The sequence below is a fragment of the Notothenia rossii genome (genome assembly GCF_949606895.1).
Source record: "Notothenia rossii genome assembly, chromosome: 1".
In the NCBI taxonomy this organism is placed as follows: Eukaryota; Metazoa; Chordata; class Actinopteri; order Perciformes; family Nototheniidae; genus Notothenia; species Notothenia rossii.
Window position 1 is genome coordinate 4,328,997 of NC_136912.1, and position 23,176 is coordinate 4,352,172.

Genomic DNA, 23,176 nt, shown 5'->3' on the forward strand with positions numbered 1-23,176 from the left:
AATTACCAGGTGAGCCGAGAGCGAGGAGGACCTGCCTGCCTCTCTGGAAGAGATTCAGTGTGTGGTTCAAATAATTAGCCCAATACCAGAGTCCCCTGTCGCCAAATAGTTAATTAAAAGCTCGCCCAGTGTGTGTATACGAGTGTGTGTGTGTGTGTCCAGAGGATTAAAGACTGTAATTATAATTATGTCCTCTCCTCTCAGTCTCCATTTTTTTCCACCTTCTCCCTACACATACTCTCCTGGTATTTTTTACATGCAGACTGATTTCACACACACACACACACACACACACACACACACACACACACACACACACACACACACACACACACACACACACACACACACACACACACACACACACACACACACACACACACACACACACACACACACACACACACACACACACACACACACACACACACACACACACACACACTTCTAAATAGTCACATTAACAGCAGATGAGTCAGGTTTTCTGTCTGAAGGTGACCATGTCTTCTAGCCGATTCACTTAAATGTATTTTATTTAAAGCTATCAAAACTAAACCAAAACTTGATAACTTAGTTTGTGTTTCAATATATATATTTGGATTTACTTATTTAAGAAGGGACAATGCACATTAATCAACATGAGCACTTGAGTCCATCAAGTAAATGTGCCAGATTTTGCCTCTACTGTACGTCTAATATTTATTGTATTTCTTTTATATAAATGTACGCCATTGCTTTCTTGGTGTATTTTGTTTACCTGAAAATAGATTTTTTTTGCAGATGTAACTCTGTGAATAAATGGGTTTATTTCAACCAAACCAGTATATGAACAGTGGAAGAGAGAGGGATTTTTGTTGTTTGTTGCATTTATTTGGATTAAAACGGAACTAAAGGTTTAAGAATAATCCTCTCCTGACATTTTGTGAATTTGCACGCCTACACACACACACATATATATTCACTAGCATCACTGGTTGTTTATAGAACTGCTATCAATGTTGAGTACATTTTGACAAATATATACTTTAACTACTCTTCCACCCACCATAAGTTTAGATTAAATATCGTTACCCATTGATATTGTCACATCATCATAAGAACTGTATTACTGCGTGATAAACCACTGATGTTAATGGGAAACAGGACACAGTATAGAAAAATAATGCAATATATATTATTATGGTAACACTTTAGATTAAGGTACACATATTCACCTTCAACTAGTTGTTAACCTGTTCAGCCCCGAGCGTGTTTTTCAGGACTCAGGCTCGAAAATGACATTCCCAGAACAAATGACTATATCTTCGCGTCTAAAAGGGTTACATTAATAATCTTTTTCTCAAAGTAATGATAAACCTGTGAGTTGGATGTAGAAGAGTCAGAATCAATATAGATCTTTTTTATTTTAAAGTAAATTCAGATTGAACATGGTAAAAAGATTTCAATTATAGTGTCCGTCCAAAAAGAAACATTACTTATAGTGAAAACCACCCTTGAATGATGGGATCGGAGACTAAAAGCTTTAGGAATCCAAACTATAACATATAATAAGTACCCTGTATCAAGATTGATGCAAAACAAGTGACATTTGACCTTTTTAGAAAGATTTAGAAAAAAAACCACTTCTGGGGTCATTTGGGTGGATTTACCATTTCTCTGGAACCCATTGGTCGATTTTGTTGATTGACATCTCTTTTCAACCGTTAGAGCCAATAGAATCGAAGGGGGCGTTCCTAAATTCACCTACACATCCCATTGAGAAGTGAGAGTGACGCGCACGCAGTTTGCCCAAACCGAAAGCTATGTTACGCTCTGAAAACTGAAAACTAGGCTTATTGCTGATGGATTATTAGTAATCATTTAAAAGTGACACAGACACATTGGATCAACCCATGGATTAACCTTCAGCAGCGTTTTTATCGTTTTAATGCCATTGAACACAACTTTTGGTCAGAACAACAGCAAAGGTGAGACTATTTGCCGTTTTGGCTCAGTAAAGCTAGGTTGTGTGATGTCTGGTTTTGTTTTGGTCGCACAGTGATGATACTTATACCCCTAGAATCTATGGAATCTCAGCTTTAATCTGATGTCTTGTTTGTGCAGATCTGATAAGTAATAAAGCATTTCTACCATGGGTTCTGTGCTAAGTGCGTTAGCATTTGTTTTGCTCAGGGCTCGTTTAGCCGCTTCTTGCGAGACTTGTGTTTTGATTCTTTAAAAATTGTTCGTATCGTCAGTTAGCTGAGTTTCTTCCCGTTAAGTGGGTGTGACACATTAATAGGTTGTTAAATGTTAAGAAGCCCTGAGACACAGTTTCGTGAAAAAAAAGCCTGCAGCCCCCGCCCGCGCTTAACAGGTTAAGTGCCATGGGAGAATTACTATTCTTGTGGTCCTACTGCCTTATTATGCCCATTTGAGCTTATTAAGACCCAAACTCATGCACAACAACTTCCTTACAATAACTAAGCCCTAATTAGAGGGTTATTGAGGACAAACTCTCAACTAATGGCTTATTACTTGTAGAATATGGTCATGTAGAATAAGGCATTAATAAGTGTTTTATAATGAATAATAAAGAGCCAATATACTGCTAATATGTTAATTAACAACTAGTTATATGTGTAACTTAATCTAAAGTGTTTACTTCCCTTTGTGACTTCAGTGTATGAATGAATTCGTCCTCTTAATGTACCACGTGGAGCGATCTAAGCTCTGTAATTGGTCGAGGACCCAGACAGATTTAATGACATCGACGTCTCGTCCCCTCCGGTTCACACAGACGACCTCTGACCCCTGAGATCTGAGGCTGTGTGGACCTGCTGACCCCGGCTAATGTAGGAGTCTGCTGATGGACTCAGAAAGGAGACGATGCACTCGCTAAGACCGAGGAGTTCACTTGGCTTTTCTCACATCGTTTCTTTACGTAGAAAATAGTGATCAAATGACTTTCAACACCTTCTGGATTTGTAGTGTTTTAATATTTCATCTAAATGCTCAGAAAACGTTGTCTTTAGTGTGTTGGTTATTGGAAATACTGTCAGACGTAGAGGAATATGATATCTGTTTAGATGTACTACAAGTGATTTTGCCAAAATGACACATCAAGTATAAGTCTGACAGAGTTTCAAGAACAGAAAAGCTACCTTCCCCTATTATTATTCTATCTCAGTTTAGTCCTATCAAACATGATTAGATAAATGCACATATTCTTACAGTAGGTGTAATGATAAAGATGTATGATGTATTTCTACCTCCGTAATTAGATTTGCTCTTCTCAGGAACTCAATTGTTTCTCAATTTCTTTTTTCTTGAGCCTAAATTAATTAAAATACAATGTTCAAGTGGATAGCTCTTCACTGTGGACTCAATAGAGAGCCGCAGTGACGCGTCCTAAAACCAGGAAGTAAACTCCTTCCGGTTCCTTCGACAAAAACGCAATGCAATTTCTCCATAGGGTTTAGGAAAATATCTGGAACTAAGGTCTGTGGTTGAAACACATTGAAGAGACGGATCACGTTTTGTTCAACCGGATAATCTCCACATGTCTACCCTACTTTTATAATTTTCGAATCATAAATCTAGTCGCCAGAAGCTAAATGCTAACGTTACGCTATAAACGAACTACAGCAGGGTCGCTGCTTCAACGTCACGCCAACAGATTCTAAATGGTACAAGTTGAAGCGTTTGTTTGAACAGTCTGCAGGAGGCAGGTACTTTCTTTCAAGCAGAACAGAAACTAACTTAGAGGAGTGTTTACGTGTTTGGAGTAATGACGTACAACGGCCTCCACGACTTCTGTAGTCCTATTCAGCCACTTGGTAACAACCATCGTTTTTCAAACACGTCAACTCTTCAGGAATCACCAGTGGGGTCACTGCTGATGGATTTAATGTCGTAGAACAAAACGTGATCCGTCTCTTAAATGTGTCTCAACCACAAACATTATTTCAGATATTTTCCTAAACCCTATGGAGAGATCCCATTGGCTCTGAGACGAGGGAACAGGAAGTGGAGAAATGCTAACTTACTTCCGGGTTCTAGGACGCGTCACTGCAGCACTCTATAGGAGGTATTGTATTGCCAATTAACACCTATATATAAGTCTGATAAACAATTTAAGTCAGATTTTAGAACAAAAAAGCTAGTTTGGTCTTATTAAACATTATTAGATAAATAATAATAATAATAAATGGGATTTATATAGTGCTTTTCTAGACCCGAAGACGCTTGGACATATTCTTAAATTCGGTGCCTTCAAAAAATGATCAGTGTATATATTTTTCTTATTCTGTCATTCTTACGATTTCTCAAAAATAACATTGTGATTTATTTTTACTTGAGCCTAAATTAATTAAAACACAATACTCAAGTGGATTCTCTTCCCCGTGGACTGGATGAGAGATATTTATACTTTTTGAGTAAAAAAGACCTTGAGGTTTATATTAAAGACTTTGTGGAGTGAGAGTGGCCAAACTGTGACTTGTAAAAAAAGTGTGAGTTATTTGATGTCCTCTATAAATCAGTCTTTAAATCAAGTGTGTTTTTTAACTGGTTATAAACTAATAGACCTTTTCTGAGCTGACACATGAACGGACAGAGAGAAAGAGTCAGTGTTTCAGTTTGAGCTGAGAAGCTGCTTTGTGTTGAGGCGGCAGAGGTCAGACGGACATTTGTTTGACTGCAGGTCAGCAGCTGGGGTCGGAGATGACTAACATCCTCATCCTCATCCTCTTCTTCATCCCTTTTCTCTTTCAGCCTTCTGCCTACCTCTGTAGTAGAGAGATCTGAATCAAATAAGTTCAATAAGGGTAAATACAATATTCCCTATATGTGTTTATGACTGGGTGGGAAATCTTCTGACAGCATATTAAATGACAAAACACTTTTTAATATCCAAAATATTCTCTTATTCAAGGTCAGCATCTCGTGACGACCCACCAATTAATCAATTAATTATGTAGCAAATGCCAAAGTCTTCCCATTGCTTGTTATTGAAAGATATTATATTTACAATTATACTGTATTCTAGTCTGTTCTGTAACCTTCAAGTTCATTACAAACCATGGAGGTCAAGAAAATCCTCGTGAGGTCACTTTTAGTTTTGTTTGCGATCAGCAATTATCTAAATTGGATATATCGATTTTCTGTTGATTAACTAAACGTTGAATTGTTCAAGCTCTTAAATGCCTATTGGAGTGATCACATGAGTAATTCAAGTCTGTACGGCCATAGAATTCACGTTCAGGTTTTACAGATGTTATCCAGGAGAAACACCAACACTGAGGAGTTGAACTAAAAGCCCAAATCGGCCCTTTGTATTGGACGAGAGACACATTGGTGTAACGCCATCACACACCATAAAACTCACTCTTCTCTACCTAATTAAAGTGTCATGTCACTTATCTATCTGTCCCTCTTGCTCTGTCAGCGCTGCACTCTCCTGCTCTCAGTTATCCACTCATCCTCCTCCTCAGCCTGGCTGCCTCCGGGGGCCGTGTGACGGACAGCTGACCCGAGGTCCCGCCCTCTCAAAGTGACAGGACCAATCACGGAGCCAAGTGGCACACTAACCGAGGGGATGTCACGCTGACTGGACTCTCAGCCACTGGACGCTTAGATTAGGAAACCATTGCTTTTTCCCTCACACGTTCTCAAAATGTAAGGTTAATGAGAACTTTTGATTTCAGTATGACTCGAGGCTTTCTCATATCGGACGCAGTGTCTTAAAGTAGCAGCTATTGGCATCTGTATTACTTTAATCCTACTACTATTGGAACTGGTTTTGTTGTGTCTTAAACATAGCAAGTAAACCATCTGTTTTTTGGCGGGATGCTGAGGCTGCAGGCGGACTGGACTCTGGACGGTTAGATTAGGAAACCATCAAATCTTTCCTCGCACATTTTCAAAATGGTTAATGAGAAGAAGAACTTTTAATGTCAGGACTTGTGCAGCATGACTTGAGGCTTTCTCATACCGATAGAAGTGTCATGAACACCTCCATGACTACGTGATTTGGACCAATACCATATTATTATCTCTTTATTTATGCTACACAAGAGTACCCAAGAAAATAGTTCCCTACCTCGCTACAGCCATCATTAGCTTCAGAAAAATGTATGTTTGAAGAACCTGATTGTATCTGTATGTCGTTATTCCAATACTATTGGTAACACACATTTTCCCAAAACCGTCTTCTCAAAATTAAAGGTGAATGAGAAGAAGGACATTTCTTGGTTTCAGTTGTTGTGCAGTAAGGCTTTCAGATACTGATAAACGTATTGTATATTTAGCTCTGAAACAGCTGACATTAGCATCGGCAAGTACCTGATGTGCACCTTTCGCGTACAACGTTATGTTAAATGGACTGCGTTTACATAATACTTTTCCAGTCTTTGCAACCCCTCTAATACGGCTACAACGACCCACAACCTTTCCATTAGGAGAAAAGTGCTGCAACTTCAGAAACAATGCATAAGTCACTTCATCACTTCACGACTCGACTACTGCAATAGCATCCTCTACGGCAGGGGTGTCAAACTCATGGCCCGGGGGCCAAATCCGGCCCGCGACTTCATTTTCTGTGGCCCCACAAGAGCTTGCAAAGAATATAATACGCTTATTGTACGGTTACATGCCACTTTACAGAAGCAGGTTGCCCATAAACTACATGTCCCACAATGCATCTCGTTTTGTGACATGGCACTGAAGAGACTTGCAATCATTTGACTTCTTCTTTCAGACGTAGTTAATTACTAAGTTATTATCCTATCCGATAATAATCCAATTCAGAGGCAATAATGTAATATAATACATTATTTTATATATATATATTATATATTTATATAGTTACAACCGGCCCTTTGAGTGCAACCTTTATGCGAATGTGGCCCGCGATGAAATTGAGTTTGACACCCCTGCTCTACGGCATACCATCCAACCTCCTCAATAAACTCCAACATATCCAGAACTCTGCTGCCCGCCTCCTCACCCACACCCGCTCCCGAGACCACATCACTCTCATCCTCCAGAACCTCCACTGGCTCCCCGTCCGTCAAAGAATCCACTTCAAAGTCCTCCTCATTACTCACAAAGCCCTCAACAACCAGGCCCCCCCCCTACCTCACAGACCTGCTGCACCACCACACCCCTTCTCCCCACCTCACAGACCTGCTGCACCACCACACCACTTCCCCCTACCTCACAGACCTGCTGCACCACCACACCCCTTCCCCCTACCTCACAGACCTGCTGCACCACCACACCCCTTCCCCCTACCTCACAGACCTGCTGCACCACCACACCCCTTCCCGCTGCCACCTCTCATCAGAAGCCAACCTCCTATCCATCCCCACCCGCACCAATCACCGGACCTGGGGGGACAGAGCCTTCTCCGTCGCTGCCCCCTCCCTCTGGAACTCACTCCCCCAACCCATCAGAGACTGCACCGACCTCACCACCTTCAAAACACTCACCTCTTCAATCTGGCTTTTAATGTGTGATTGTTTTTGTATTATTTGACTTTCACTTTAACTATATATTTATTTGTTGTTCCTTTCTTCTCTTTTCTTTCTTTCTTCACTATTATCTGTAAAGCGTCTTTGAGCACCTGTAAAAGCGCTAACAAATTAAATCTATTATTATTATAAAAACTAAAATCTGCCAAAACACTTGCAGAGCATTTACTAAAACCGCTGCATAAACTAAACACTGCAAGAAGCTCCAAACACAACGGAGACCAGGGGACACTAAAAAGTGACGCAATATTTTATGGGCTTATTTTAACAATCTGATCACATGATTCGTCGAATATTGTTGCAGATCTGCTGTAAGCTAGCTAGCTAACGTAGCTAACCTAGTCATTTCAGATACACTGACAAACACTGACAGTTATGAGACAGGCTAACTCTGCCACCAGAGACAGTTGTTAAAGAGCCATCAGAAACATGGAACGTAGATATAGAAGCAGACACAGATAGATAGGTAAGGTTCATGTAACCACTCAAAGGGGATTATGGGTAATGGAAAGAGAAGCTAATAGCAGCTGCAAAACCAAACCTATAGCTTCAATGTAGCTTCCGATAAAAGGCGAGCTTTCACACAAATGAATATGCATACATTACACAAACACACCAAATGCCAAGAACACACAAGAGCAGCAATCACACCTACACACACACACACACACACACACACACACACACACACACACACACACACACACACACACACACACACACACACACACACACACACACACACACACACACACACACACACACACACACACACACACACACACACACACACACACACACACACACACACACACACACACACACACACACACACACAGATCAAACACACCGAGCCTGTCACTACTCCTTCATCCCTCCCTCTTCCACTGCATATTCCTCTCTGGATATATCTCTCTCTGCTCCGATCTGCTCTCCACACTGCAGTCGGAAGAGTAAAATGGAGGGGGAGGAAGAGGAGGAGGGAAGTGAGGAAGAGAAGAGGGTAAGAAGAGGAAGAGATCGGAGAGGAAAGGAAGAGATAAAGCACGAGGAGTATATATTTTTTTTATATTTTCGTTCTGTACATCTTCCCTTCCTGTCCTTACACAACCCTTCCCACCCCTCAAACACACACTCACACACTCCGCTATGTGAAACCTTGAATAATGTTCTATTGCAGCTCAATTACAATAATTACAATCATTAAGATGATCATTTCCCAACACCACCATTCATTACTATGACAAAATAAGTATTAGAAGCAGGGGGTGGGGGATGGGGGGGGGGGGGGGGGGGACGTTTTCCCCCCTGCACCAAAGCAATCGTCTTCCTCATGCATCCAGTCAGCAGAATTAGCATGTGTAGCTTCAAATGCTCCGCTGCTGGGGTTATGCATCGGTAGCTCCACTTCGCTCTGCTACAAAACCTACATCGGTGCTAATTCTCTAACTAGCTTTACTAAGGTTGTAACTAACCACAAGTTTGTTTAAATTTTTTCTGCAGTTAACTATGAAACGTACGGTATAAAAATAGCTAAAGATGACAAGCTTTGCCTTTTGCTATCGCTTGTTTTGACTCATCTACCAAAACCAAAAGATTACGACAACTTATCCTCACAATGACTTTGCTCGAAACATGCTTTTCACTACTGATCGATCAAACTATCAATTACATACATTTGGTATTGTTTCGTTACAACACGCCACTACGAACAGAGAAGAACGAGAGTAATCTGTATAAATTAGGGCCGGGACTTTAACGCGTTAATTAAGATTAATTAATTACACAAAAATTAACGCGTTAAAAAAATTAACGCATTTTAATCGCACTTATTTTTGCACCGCGGAACGTTTCTCACTGGATGAGTTTCAGGGGTACCGATTATACTGGAGCACCAACTAACGTTGATGACTTCAGACAACAACAAACCACAGTGAACAATAGTCAAACGTGAACGAAGAAGCTGATGAGACCGCTTTGGTTGGCCCCGTGGATGGGACATTTTGTTTTAAAAAACGGACGGATGGAAGCGTCGATAAGAGCACGGTTGTTTGCAAATTATGCAAAAAGGAATTTGCATATCCCCTCAGCACATCAAGCCTCAAGTATCACCTCAATGCAAAACCTATAGCAGCTAGCGTGGAAGCTAGCGTGGACGTTAGCCCGACTCGGAGTACAAGGACCCACACCCATTTTTAAATCAACTGTTGGTAAATCAACAAAGCCTGTTATGGCCTCTGAAGCAACAGAGAGATGTTTTCTAATAGTCAGGGTTTCCAATGTTCTGAATGTACTTGAAAGTATTGTGTTTTACTTAAAAAACAAAGTGTTATAGTTTACAGAAGGTCTACCTACCTATAGGCTACCTGAATCTCTGAAATGTACTATATTCCTAAATATGCTATTGCTACACTTTATGGCCAGTGTACTACCTTGAAAAAAATAAACAATGTTTTGTTGCTTAAGCTTATGTATTCAGTCATTATTCAATGGTATACTAAAATACATGTGAAAAAAATTGCTTCTCACTGTTCTCAGGTCAAATATTTATATGTGATTAAAAATGCGATTCATTTCGATTAATTAATTACAAAGCCTGTAATTAATTAGATTAATTTTTGTAATCGAGTCCCGGCCCTAGTAGAAATTACCACTTGAAGTAACAATAACAGTCAGTCGAGCATCCGTTATCTTTGAACTGTGGAGAGCTTCGTAGTGAGAGCTTTGTTGTGGATTTACTTTTGATGGAAACCTACGGCTGTGTGTCCAGAACGAAGGACCGTTTATAATCTACATGTAGCTACCTTGAGATTAAAAGACTGGTTTCAGACACATTTATTTAGTTATCTAGACGCAGAGCTATCTTGTGACAAGTATTATTATACAATTTGTCGTAAACTTCAAAAAACTTTACGAGCGAAATGTAAAATATTTTAAAATTCTAAGATATAAAAAAGGCAGCTAGCTGAGATTACCATTTTCATTTATATTAACAATCACTATTTCAATTTCTCCTTTAGACATTGAACTTGTTATTCTCGTGGTCGCTGAGGATTAAGCAATACGTGACAAATATTTAATATAAATTGTTAATTTGTGCATGTCTAACATTAACAATAACAACTTGTTAATACTCTTATACACACTTCTACTGCTCTGAACTCAGTGTATGTAGAACATGGACAGTCCCATGACATTAAACAAACAACCTTTCCTAACATAAACCCATTTAGGGATTACAATCAAATAAAAAATATGAAATCTTCTTCATTCAAGCCCTACAACCCCGTGTTGGTGTCAAACTACTTCCTGTGTGTGTTTGCATCTCCTCCCTCGGACTGTAGAAGTGGACGTCCTCTCAGTTTTGGAGCATGGAGCACACAAATAAACATTTTAGGACATGATGCACCTTTCACGAACACTCGGTCCGTTCCATCTTCCCTGTCTCTCCGCACTACCGGACACTCAAGAAATAAATAAAGGAAAGGTTTGCCCAGCCGGAAACTTTTATCTGTTTCAAAGTCCAACAAGATGGATCTGAGAAAGTGCTCGTTTAACCAAAACTGATAACTGACCACCTTCACAAACTGAACACAGAATCCAGTGGGAATATGAAGTAAGCCATGCATTCCTACTATGACTACATATACAGAAAATCGTCAAAATACAGAGACTAGTCCAAATCCAGTCTTTAACAACATAGCAATATGGACTAGTCCAATATCCAAATTGAAGGGGGGCACAAGTAGAGAAGATATCCCGGCCTACACATTTTCTACAGACTAAACTAAATGTATTGCTTGCTACAGATCCTCTTAAAAATGACATCATAATCATTTAACATCTTTTCAGTGATTGTGAGAATTATACTTTCAATATTGTGAATCAAATCGCAATTGAAATATCAGTCAAAAATATTTGCATTTGCTATTTATTCCAAGTCCTGACAAAGGCTGCTTGACAAACGTTGATGTTTTCAAAAGGTTGCAGGTGCACTGATAACATGCTGAACCCAAAGATTCAGAAAATGCACAAACACTGAACTACCCCCTGTCTTTTTAAAATGGTTGAGTCCCAAATGAGAGGACACCTGCTTCATTACGCCTGGGAGGAAACCATCTTAGTGAAAGCGGGGGTGTTGATTTGGAGAGGCTCAATCTCCCGTATGTGTGTTAAACCCCTCCCCGGTGGTATTTAGATACCAATCCTGCCCTAAGGTTACTTTATTGTGTGTGTGTGTGTGTGTGTGTGTGTGTGTGTGTGTGTGTGTGTGTGTGTGTGTGTATGCATGTATGTGTCTATTCAAGTGTATGCGCGCTTTGTGCGGAAAATGTACATGTGCTTTTGGCTGAATGGAGTATATACGTGTGTGTGTGTGTGTGTGTGTGTGTGTGTGTGTGTGTGTGTGTGTGTGTGTGTGTGTGTATATGTGTTTAGTGACGCCTGCAATCTGTGTGTGTGTGCATCAATCTGTCCTATTCTCCCTCGCTCTCCATCAATAGCATACAAAAACGAAAGAAAAACGCCACCACTGTGCTTTTCAGCAAAAAGCATCTCTGCACCGACACACACACACACACACACACACACACACACACACACACACACACACACACACACACACACACACACACACACACACACACACACACACACACACACACACACACACACACACACACACACACACACACACACACACACACACACACACACACACACACACACACACACACACACACACACACACACACACACACAAGCGCACACACTGGCTAAAGGCCAATCAATAATTCACATAGTGCAGATTGAATGTAGATCAGTGACTCAACATGGGGGGGGGGAAACACTATCGCTCTCTAATTCTCCTCCTTTCTGCACATTTCTGTCTCCCTTTATCTCCCTCGTTCTGTCCTCGCTGCTTCTATCTCTATCTACGTTTCCTCACCTCATTTCCACCGTCTTTCCCAACCTTTCTTTCCCTTTTCCTCTCTCCACCTCTCTCCGTCTCTTTCCTCACCTCAGTATCTGTTCCTCGTCCTTCCTCCACTCTGCACTTATCTGGTTCCAGTTTGATTAAATCTCCGCGGCTCACAGATCTCTCCTCAATCTTTTTCTGTTCTGTCGTTTCTAGCCAACGTGGACCGTCGTTTTCAGCACTTTAAATGACAAACATAGCCAGAGGCAAAGCATACCAGCTCTAGTAAACATGGATTCTGCTGTGACTTGTCTAAAAAAGCCAAAATGTAATGTGGCTTTGTGTAGCTTTAGTTTGACGAGTGCCAACAACACATGAAGTAGTATCTGGTGAAAACAGTCAGGGTAATAAGATAGCGTTGCAAGGGCACCTTCGACAAATAGCCAACGGGAACTACAGCAAACCAAAACTGCGAAAAATGCAAATTAATTTCCACACACACACGCACGCTAGGAAACACACACGCACCAGGAAACACACACACACACCAGGAAACACACACACACACACCAGGAAACACACACACACACACTAGGAAACACACACACACACACGCTCGGAAACACACACACCAGGAAACACACACCCACACACGCACGCTAGGAAACACACACACACACACCAGGAAACACACACACACAGACACACAGACACAGACACAGACACAGACACACACACACACACACACACACACACACACACACACACACACACACACACACACACACACACACACACACACACACACACACACACACACACACACACACACACACACACACACACACACACACACACACACACACACACACACACACACACACACACACACACACACACACACACACACACACACACACACACACACACACACACACACCGTTGAGGACAGGACAGCAGGGGCATCACATTTCACCACAGTGTGATCCAGACCCACACACCAGGAACACACACACACACACACACACACACACACACACACACACACACACACACACACACACACACACACACACACACACACACACACACACACACACACACACACACACACACACAGCTGTCTGTCCGTCAGGATGTAACGAGAGGGAGGCGACTGTAAATCCATATATGGATTGAGAATTGTATGTATGTGGAAACCCCTCGTATATGTATCACAACAAATTCATTGATTATGTTGTCACAGGTAATCATGATTATTAAAAGGTGTATTTGTTATACATTTATCTTTAGGGTTAGGGTTAATGTGCGAGGGTTAAACCAAACGCACTAATCTGATTGAGAGACGACTGCAATACCTCACAGGTGCCCTTTAGTTGTACATTAAATAAGTGCTATTTATTAATGGCATGATTAGCATTTTTGCTGCGTTCATATGCTGGTTGAATATTCATGCAAAGGCTCAAAACAACAAGAAAAACTCCCAAACAGATATTTATGTAATTTAAATGCACATTTTCTCTTTATCATCCATATGTTTCTGCATTAAAGCTCATGAACACACCGATATAGGAAGAACAGCTTCCAAACTCGGAAAGTACAACCATCTAAGTCAGTAGGCGCTTTCACACCAAGTACTTTCCGAGAAATTAGTTGATCAGAACTCTTTAGTTCTGATCAACTAAAGAGCCGATCGCGTTCACACCGGAATAAGTCCCTGGGGGAGGATTAGGCAAATGAAGCCGCTGACGTCACTTCTTCTTCTTCTGCTTTGGGTTTACTGGCAGGCCGCAAACAACTTCACGGCGTATACTGCCACCCGAAGTCCCCGGCCGGAATTGGGGACTGGCTTCAGTAGAAGCTGCTGGGACCCCCTTCCGAGTAAATCGCCAGAACGCAGACACCTCCTCATCTCCACCGCTTTTTGCGTTGCCATAAATTAGTCTCTCTCTGTTTGTGCGCTGGGCTAATGCTAATGCTAATAATGCTAATGCCAGCAAATAAAATGGCGGCTTCACAAAACTTTTCAGAGTTTTACGGGCCGTGGTTTGCAATCCGCCCAGCCAATCAGAAATGGCTTCTCACGAACTAAGTTTTAGTTCCGTTTTTTTCGGTGTGAACGCGACATTTCAAGAGCTATCGGAACTATATTGGGAAAAGTACTCCGGTGTTAAAGCGCCTAATCCTCCAGGAAGTGTGCCGGACGTAGTGGCCAAACGGTGGTACTACAACTACCATGTCAGTCTGTGTCGACCAAAATACTTTTTCCCATTGACTTACATTGGCAAACGGACATCTGTAGATAATCAGATTATTTTTTTAGGTAAAACCGAGCACGAGCACTTTTATCGCCCTTATTTAAATCATTGGGGTCTAAAAGTTATCTTTCCATTCATTCTACTCAGCCGAGATGGGCCTTGACCCAGCGGATCGGAGGCGGGGCTTAGCAAAACCAGTTCTCTGTATACATCCATGATCTAAGGAGCACTTGAATGCACCATCGGCCATGTTGGAGGCCTCTGCTCTCCCAGGGCCAATATTTTACACATTGTTGCGAAAATATTTGTAATAAATAGACGGAGTTTGTCTTTAAAGTGCCTAAAATTAAATAGTGTTTGAGAAGTTCTCCTGTATCCGGTCCAGCTCTCTCTGTAGTGATATCGTGGCATCAGCAGTATCACACATCGAGTCACAGAGAGAGCGGGAGATGCTCAGTGGAGCGTTAACGTCCCAACTGGTGCTTTTTCTGCCAACCACTGGGCTGTGTGTGTGTGTGTGTGTGTGTGTGTGTGTGTGTGTGTGTGTGTGTGTGTGTGTGTGTGTGTGTGTGTGTGTGTGTGTGTGTGTGTGTGTGTGTGTTGGGATGCAGTCAAGCCCCCTGAGGTAAGTGATCCTGCTGAACAGGTGTTACAGTATCACCTGCCCCCATACACCCACCCACCCACAAACACACACACACACACAGACACACACATATCAGAGCCTGTGTCAGCCGTGACTGATCTGAACGGATCTGCTTGCTTCACGCCAGACGGATGAAGCCAAGCCACCAGCTGATGTGTGTGTGTGTGTGTGTGTGTGTGTGTGTGCCCATGCATTATTTATATGTTCGTTAACGCATGCATAACTGTTGAATCAAACATATCAACAGCCACATATATGTTTTTACCAGTCCGTCTCCATTATGGTGGATTGATTAAACATGTGGATTTTCTACCGTTAATGGTTTGATCTCAGCAGACAAATCGTTAAATACTTGCAGCCAAAACTGATATTATTCAGATTTGATTATTATGTGTATATCTGTGAACAGTCTGTCTACCTCTCTCCATCACAGGCTAGCAGACAGAGTGTACAGAACGCAGCCTGGAAAGTGTGAAGCCCACCCAGGCCAGATGGAGGGAGGACAGGTGTCTCTGCTCAGACTGAGCTCACATCTCCATTATGTGTGTTTCATGTGTGTGTACATTAGTGGCTATATCCTGCATGGTCGTCTTAGTAATCTCTCCAAAAAAACCTTTAGGCCTTTTTGAATCCACTTATGTATTTTCTGGATCTTGACTCTATGCTCACGGATTTGCATTTCACACAAGAGACTAACTTTCCCCTGGTCCAAACTAAAATCTATGTGTCACTCGTTATTTTTGGATATCGCTTAAGATAAATACATCTTGTGGACAGACTCTAGTTATCCTGATATTAATGCAGGGATCAAATATAAATGTGATTGTCTGTATCATGTTCTCGTCCACCTCCATCACAGGTTGGATTGGCCCTTCTTCTAAATAAATATATACCTTGTCGTGTTACGCTTGCTTCTGCAATATGTATATATCTCTTAATATTCACACCGCAGTAAAGGATAGAAAGGCGTGTCAATTAACTTTAGCAAATGTTCAAAGAAGTCTATCCTTTGTTATAATATATATATGTGTGTGTATATAAACAAGATTATTAAAAATGTCTGGACAGGTTTAGTAAAAACAAGTAAAAGTGGAAACCATGTCGTCAGCAGGACACCACGTGCTATACGAAAAGGGCCGAGTGATACGAGATGAATTTGGAAAGTTTGTCTCAAACCTTCATGTGTGTAAAGTGAAAATGTGTATCCACAACTTCAAAATGTAATTTGTAAATTGAGAGAAATGCTTTTGATTTAGTTGTCAGTCACTTAAAGGTTTACACAGATTGTTTGCAGACCCGTTTTGTATTTGCAAAATATGTTTTTCCATCTTTTATTGCTTTTTGGAAGATGTTTGAAATTTCCAGACTACACATTTGCACACGGACTGTCGATCTGTCCACACACATCTACCTTCATACATAATAAGCCTAAACAACTCAAAACATGATGGATTCAAACTGTTTTTCTGGATAAACAAGCGGAAATTGATTTAAAGCCAGACCGCTTATTACAATTTCTAAAGACTGACCTGTCCTGACAATAAAAGCATCTGTTTCCACTGCAGGAAGAGCCACAGACCGCCCATATATGGTCAGAGAGAGAGAGAGAGAGAGAGAGAGAGAGAGGGGAGAGGGGAGAGAGAGAGAGAGAGAGAGAGGAGAGAGGAGAGAGGAGAGAGAGAGAGAGAGGAGAGAGAGAGGAGAGAGAGAGAGAGAGACTAATTTCCTCTCCCTTCTGGTTGCATGGTGCTTAAGCCTTCATAATGCTGACATCAGCACTCAGTACCGACTACACTCACACACACACACACACACACACACACACACACACACACACACACGCTGACACACACACACACGCTGACACACACACGCACACTAACACACACACACACACACACACACACACACACACACACACACACACACACACACACGCTGACACACACACACACGCTGACACACACACGCACGCTAACACACACACACACACACACACACACACACACAGGTCAATAGCAAAATGATGTATTCAGGATGCATCTTAATCAGCATCACAGTGATTGTGATTGCTGGTGTCATGACAACCGCCATCATCCACAACATGGTGTTTTCTCTCCGTCAGGTGAGCCTGAGGCCAGCAGCGAACTCACATCGTGTATTATGTCATGTAGCAAACAACACACACACACACACACACACACACACACACACACACACACACACACACACACACACACACACACACACACACACACACACACACACACACACACACACACACACACACACACACACACACACACACACACACACACACACACACACACACACACACACACACACACACACACACACACGTCTTAATATAAGGAACACCAATCTGCCGTGGTCGTAGAAGTCACTAAAAGTCTAAATATACTCTGTTAAAAGTAAAAAATATAATTAAAATCAAAGTATGAACAGTAAGAGCATACTATATACAAAGTGCTTGGATCAAAATATACTTTAACGACTACCTAAAAAGGAGATTGGCCTATGTCAGAATAATCTATATTTGACACTGGACTGTAATGAATGATACATCAGAGTCACTTTAATGTTGCAGCTTGTAAAGATGGCGCTAATCTGCATTGCTTGATATACTTAATAATTAAAACACCACTTATGAGATCACAATTTATTACTTTATTTACTTTAAACTTAGTGTAATTGGCCACTAAAATGGTCAGATATTGCCTTATGAAATACAGGGGAGTGGAAGTATACAGTTAGATCAAAAGGAAATATTTGTATATCGAAAAATTGTAAAAAAACGACAGTCTATGTGCAAAGGGTGCAAACAATAGATCTGAGCCACCAGCCTTTTGGACATGTACTGATAAATGTGCCGATATGTACACTTTATAGATCTGTGCTTTCTGTGTAGTTTTTAGTATGAAATGTTTGTTGATTGTTATGTGCCTCGGGCCTACAAACGGAAACAAATACCTGTCATTAATCTTCTCTTCTTGAGAATAATGTGTTTAAACACGGTGACCTGACCCCGTTTATACCTGACAGCCAACCTGTATCAGACAGATGCTCATCTCATTCCCATTTTCTCAAACACGTGTAACACATGTACCGTCTCACAAGAGGCATTGCATAAGAGTGTCAGCTAAATCATATGTAATAAAATACAATCGAATGCGGAGTAAAAACTACATTTTCCACCGAAATATATTGGAATAGAAGTATAACATGGATATATTCAGGTAAAGTGCAAGGGCCTCAAACATGTGCTTGAGTACTTAGTTACATTCAACCACCATTTTTTTTACATGTAGCCTCTATAAGGAAGTCGATGAAACATGTTTTTGCAAACGCATCATGTAACATCTCCCAACATTGCAAAACACAACACTGCATGGAGAGCTGAGACACACCACACAATGCCATGAGATGAAAAATTAAAATCACCACACCAAACACAAACACACTTCTCCACTATAGGCCACACCTCACACACACACAGGCACACACACACACACACACACACACACACACACACACACACAGACACACACAGGCACACACACACACACACACACACACACACACGGTTGTCTTCGCTATTATATGCATTAACTATGTGCTATAGGGTCATGAAACCTGCCTTTCCAGCATACACCGTTTTTTTAAACACTTCACGTAACATCTCACAATGTTTATATAAGTCGCCTCGAATAAACAGCAAAATGGCATTTAACGTAATTAATCTGGATTAATACTAATAATTAAGTAACTTTTATCAAATACATGTGAAGAAGAAACTACATTTCCCTCTGAAATTCAGTGAAGCATAGAAAACTGAACGAGCCTCAACAATGTACTTGAGGACTCACACACTTACATTCAACCACCGATTAAATGTTTGCAAACACATCATGTAACATCTCACAACATTGCAAAACACAACACTGCAGAAAAGAAAAAAGAAAAATACATTACATAAAATGCAAACACACCACAACAAACACAACTTCCACCCTGCACTAGGCCACACCTCACACACACACACACACACACACACACACACACACACACACACACACACACACACACACACACACACACACACACACACACACACACACACACACACACACACACACACACACACACACACACACACACACACACACACACACACACACACACACACACACACACACACACACACACACACACACACACACACACACACACACACACACACACACACACACACCCGGTACCTTGTCTCGTGAGTGTTTCTCTTATGAAAGGATATGGCCATTCGGTGATCTTTTTGGCGTACTTCCTGATCAGGTTGTCTTCGCTGAAGAGGAAGAGGGAGCGGTTGACCGTAAGGCAGCTCTGCCGGACGGGGATCGGGTTGTACAGAGCCATGGTCCGGGCTCTCTGGGCCATCGACTGCTTGTACACCCGCTGCCCTGCGGGGGGCCCCCCCTGCCTGCTTCCACCGCGACCGGGCCCCCCTTGTCCGCCGGCACCCCCGCCACCGCCACCACCACCTCCTCCTCCTCCTCCTCCATACCTGTTGGGAAGCTCGTCTCCAAAACGCGCCATTCTGCAGACACCAAACGCCAGAGGTTAGGAAGGAGCCGGGGGGGAACCTCAGAGTGACACCTCCACATGCCACCACCCCATCATCTCCAAACACACATGCAGAATGGAGTCCTGATAGCTCTGTTTCCTCCTCCTCTTATCTATAGCTATCGGTTCTGAGTCTCCTTCCTCAAGATCTTCAGCGACGAGAAGATACCTCCATTTGTGAGTGGAGAGGAAAGGGGGGGGGGAGGAGGATGAGAGAGAAGATGGAGGGGGGGTGAGAAAGAGAGAGGGAAAGGTGTCTCTATCGTGTGTTTGGAATATGAATGTGTGTTTATGCAATTTCTGAAGAGGCAGAAAAATAAACACGATGTTTTTTTGGGGGGGCAAAAATGTTCTTGTCTTGTCAGCGTTTCCTCTCCGTCGAAAATGTTATATTTTCTGTCGGGAAAAACCTCTCTCCAAGATATGTTGTTGCCTCTCAAAGGGAAAACACCTTTAAATCATGCGATAAGGAAGCATAGCTTTCAGTAAATATTGCTCTCACCCCCCCTGCCCCCCTACAGCTGGAGACTGCGTCTTTTTCCCTCTCAACCAGCCTAGTGCATCTTGACAGGATCTGCAGTTTTCTCCTCCCCAGGTCTCCCTTTTTTTCTTCTTCTGCGAGATAAAAATAGAAATAGATAAGAGTAAAATCTTTAATAATTCATGTTTTGGTGTGCCGTATATCCGCACTGTTAGCCGAGGCAGATCTCCCCTCTCACTGCCACGCCGCGCGGGTTACACGCCAACAGAGGGGGGCTTCCCCAAAATCCGAGCCTGATGACATTTGTTGATATTTTGTGATGGACGGTGCGGCATCCCCCCCTTCCTCCTCCACCTTCCTCTTCCTCTTCCTCTCCCTCCTCCTCCTCACCAAGGCGTCGGTCACTGATTTTGGGCGTGATTGCGCGCACTTGGAGACGAAAATACACCTTCAACCTACCAATGTATGTATCTCTTTGTAACTTTCCCTACCTCCAAAAAAAAAGAAATGTTGATGAAATAAAAAAATTATCTATAATCCAAGGTTGGGAGAAGAAGATGAAGAAGAAGAATCCCGCACGAGTAGGATCCGGAGGAGCAGCAAAAGACCACTGGGGGAGGCAGCACCATCACCACCATCAATTCTGGCTCGCGAAATAAAACGGCGGCAGTGTGTTGGAGCTCGCATCTTCTCCGCCTGCGGGAAACCGTGCACCTTCCCCGCCCAAAAGCAACAGCAGCATCGCCCCCGAAGAACCAGAGAGAGGCTTCCTGCAAGTCCAGCTTCTCCTGCTCTCTCTCTAAAGCTCTAAAGCTCTGTTTTTCTTCCCTCGAACCCCCAGGGGGACGTGAACCAACACGCAGTGGGTCCGGAGGCTGTGTATTCCCAGACTGGGAAACGAAAGAAAAACCCGACGATAGGAGAGCTTTTTTTCTCCTCTCTCCGGGCTCTCGTGCGTTCAGTCAGCCGTCGGGGGTGAGCCGCGCGCGCTGAGCATCTGATCAGTCTGACGGGAACCGAGCGACGCGCGCACATCCGTGGCCAAGCCTTGCAGCGCGCGACGCACGGCGGCTCGCGGGTGCCTCCCCCTCTCCAACCCACTCCCAGAAGCGCACCGCGGAGATCTTTGAGTTGGATAGGTGAGGAGCGGCGGGTAGAATCAGTGACTCTTCGTATTAAAACTCTACCAACCTTTGATTATAGATGGACTTTCATTTTCTTTGACTTCATCCACTCACTCGACATTTGTTTTCGCGGGGAAATGAGCCAGATGTTGTCTTCTGTTCTCTCTGTACTGCTTTAACTGGTTTTTATCTTTGTATTTTTTTTCTATATTTGTGTTTGTACTGTTTTGTGAGCCTCTGTGTTTCTTATGATTGTACTCACTCTGTATTTATTTTATATCAAAATCCTTTTTTAATGTTGACATTGCAACAGCTTGGCTAACTTAATTGCATTATGTGAACTGTCCCTGTTTAATAAACCAATAAATAAAATGGTTTTGATCAATACAAAATAACAAAGAAAATCACGCAAAATCAGACCTATAAATCAGTGACCCTATTCTTGGGCTGAGGAAGCGGATGAGGTTCGACCCCAACCATTAAAAACCATCACCAAATACCCCCTTGTTGGCTGTGAAGGTGGCACTGCTTCCTTAGACACAACACTCCCAATCTGATGAAAAAGCCGAAAGAAATTGACCTGAGCTCCTTATTGTCTGGTTATCCGGCCTGATACGTTTGGACGTCCTCGCCCATCAGAAGGCCTGAATGGACCTGGTCTCCACTGATGTTTGATGTGAGCTGGACTCAGCTGATGGGTTTAGTGAGAGGAGATGCTGATAGGACTATAACGTTGGCCAAGAGTCAGAAGCACCAACAGCACTCTCCGATTAACCCGTCACTAAATGAGCAAGGGAAGCAAAAGGCGTGCCCCGAGGGGAGGGGGGACGGGTCGTATAGAGGACACTGCAAATTAAAATGTTTAAACTAACATGTATATAGTGTGATTGATGTTGTGTCCTAGTGTTACATGTTGTCATGCGAGTTCGATGTGTTTTACTTTTTGTTAGTCTTTGTAAAGCGCCGTTGAGCACTTGCTAAATACAACTTTTTTTTTATTTTTTTTTTTTATGTTTCTTTGTAAAGCGACCTTGAGGTTATGAAAGGCGCTATATAAATTCAAGTTATTATTATTATTTATTATTATTAACTCAGATTATTATTTTAAAACTGCAAATCTATTTCACTTGAAAAACCAGTTCGAGTGTACATACTTATACTCATATTTTTAGTAACTTTTCATGTTCTTGTACTTATTAGTATTTATTTGGTATATTTTTGTGTTAGTTTTTAAAATAGTTATTAGCTATACATATATATATATCTTCTTACTGTGTTGATGTTAGCACCATTATACACCAAAGCACTTTCCTTGTATGTTTACTGGATAATAAACCTGCGTGTGATTCTAAAATGTGGATTACTTTGTGGTGAAACAATGATTCCCAAAATATGATTTATTTTGGATGTTAGCGGACCTTCCCAGCAAAACAAGAGTTGTGTTATTTCAGGACATTTTGGAGAGTGTTCATGTATGATTCTTTTCAGATCAATAGTTCCATTCCCCCTGCTTGTATCTCCTATCTGACGGGACAGGCTGTTATGTAACCCGGTCTGAAGCCAAATTTAACAACAAAATCGGCTGAAATGGGAT

At 42.0% G+C, this 23,176-nt stretch overlaps 1 protein-coding gene across 1 annotated transcript in view; it reads right to left on the minus strand.

The window, feature by feature from the left end:
- The window catches only part of LOC307045206 (voltage-dependent P/Q-type calcium channel subunit alpha-1A-like), a 166,811-nt gene extending 144,166 nt beyond the window's left edge, over window positions 1-22,645 (minus strand). The window contains 1 exon segment of the mRNA XM_079690737.1: window positions 19,652-22,645. Coding sequence (XP_079546863.1) covers window positions 19,652-19,950 — 299 coding nt within the window. The 5' untranslated portion in view covers window positions 19,951-22,645.
- Window positions 22,646-23,176: the final 531 nt, after the last annotated feature.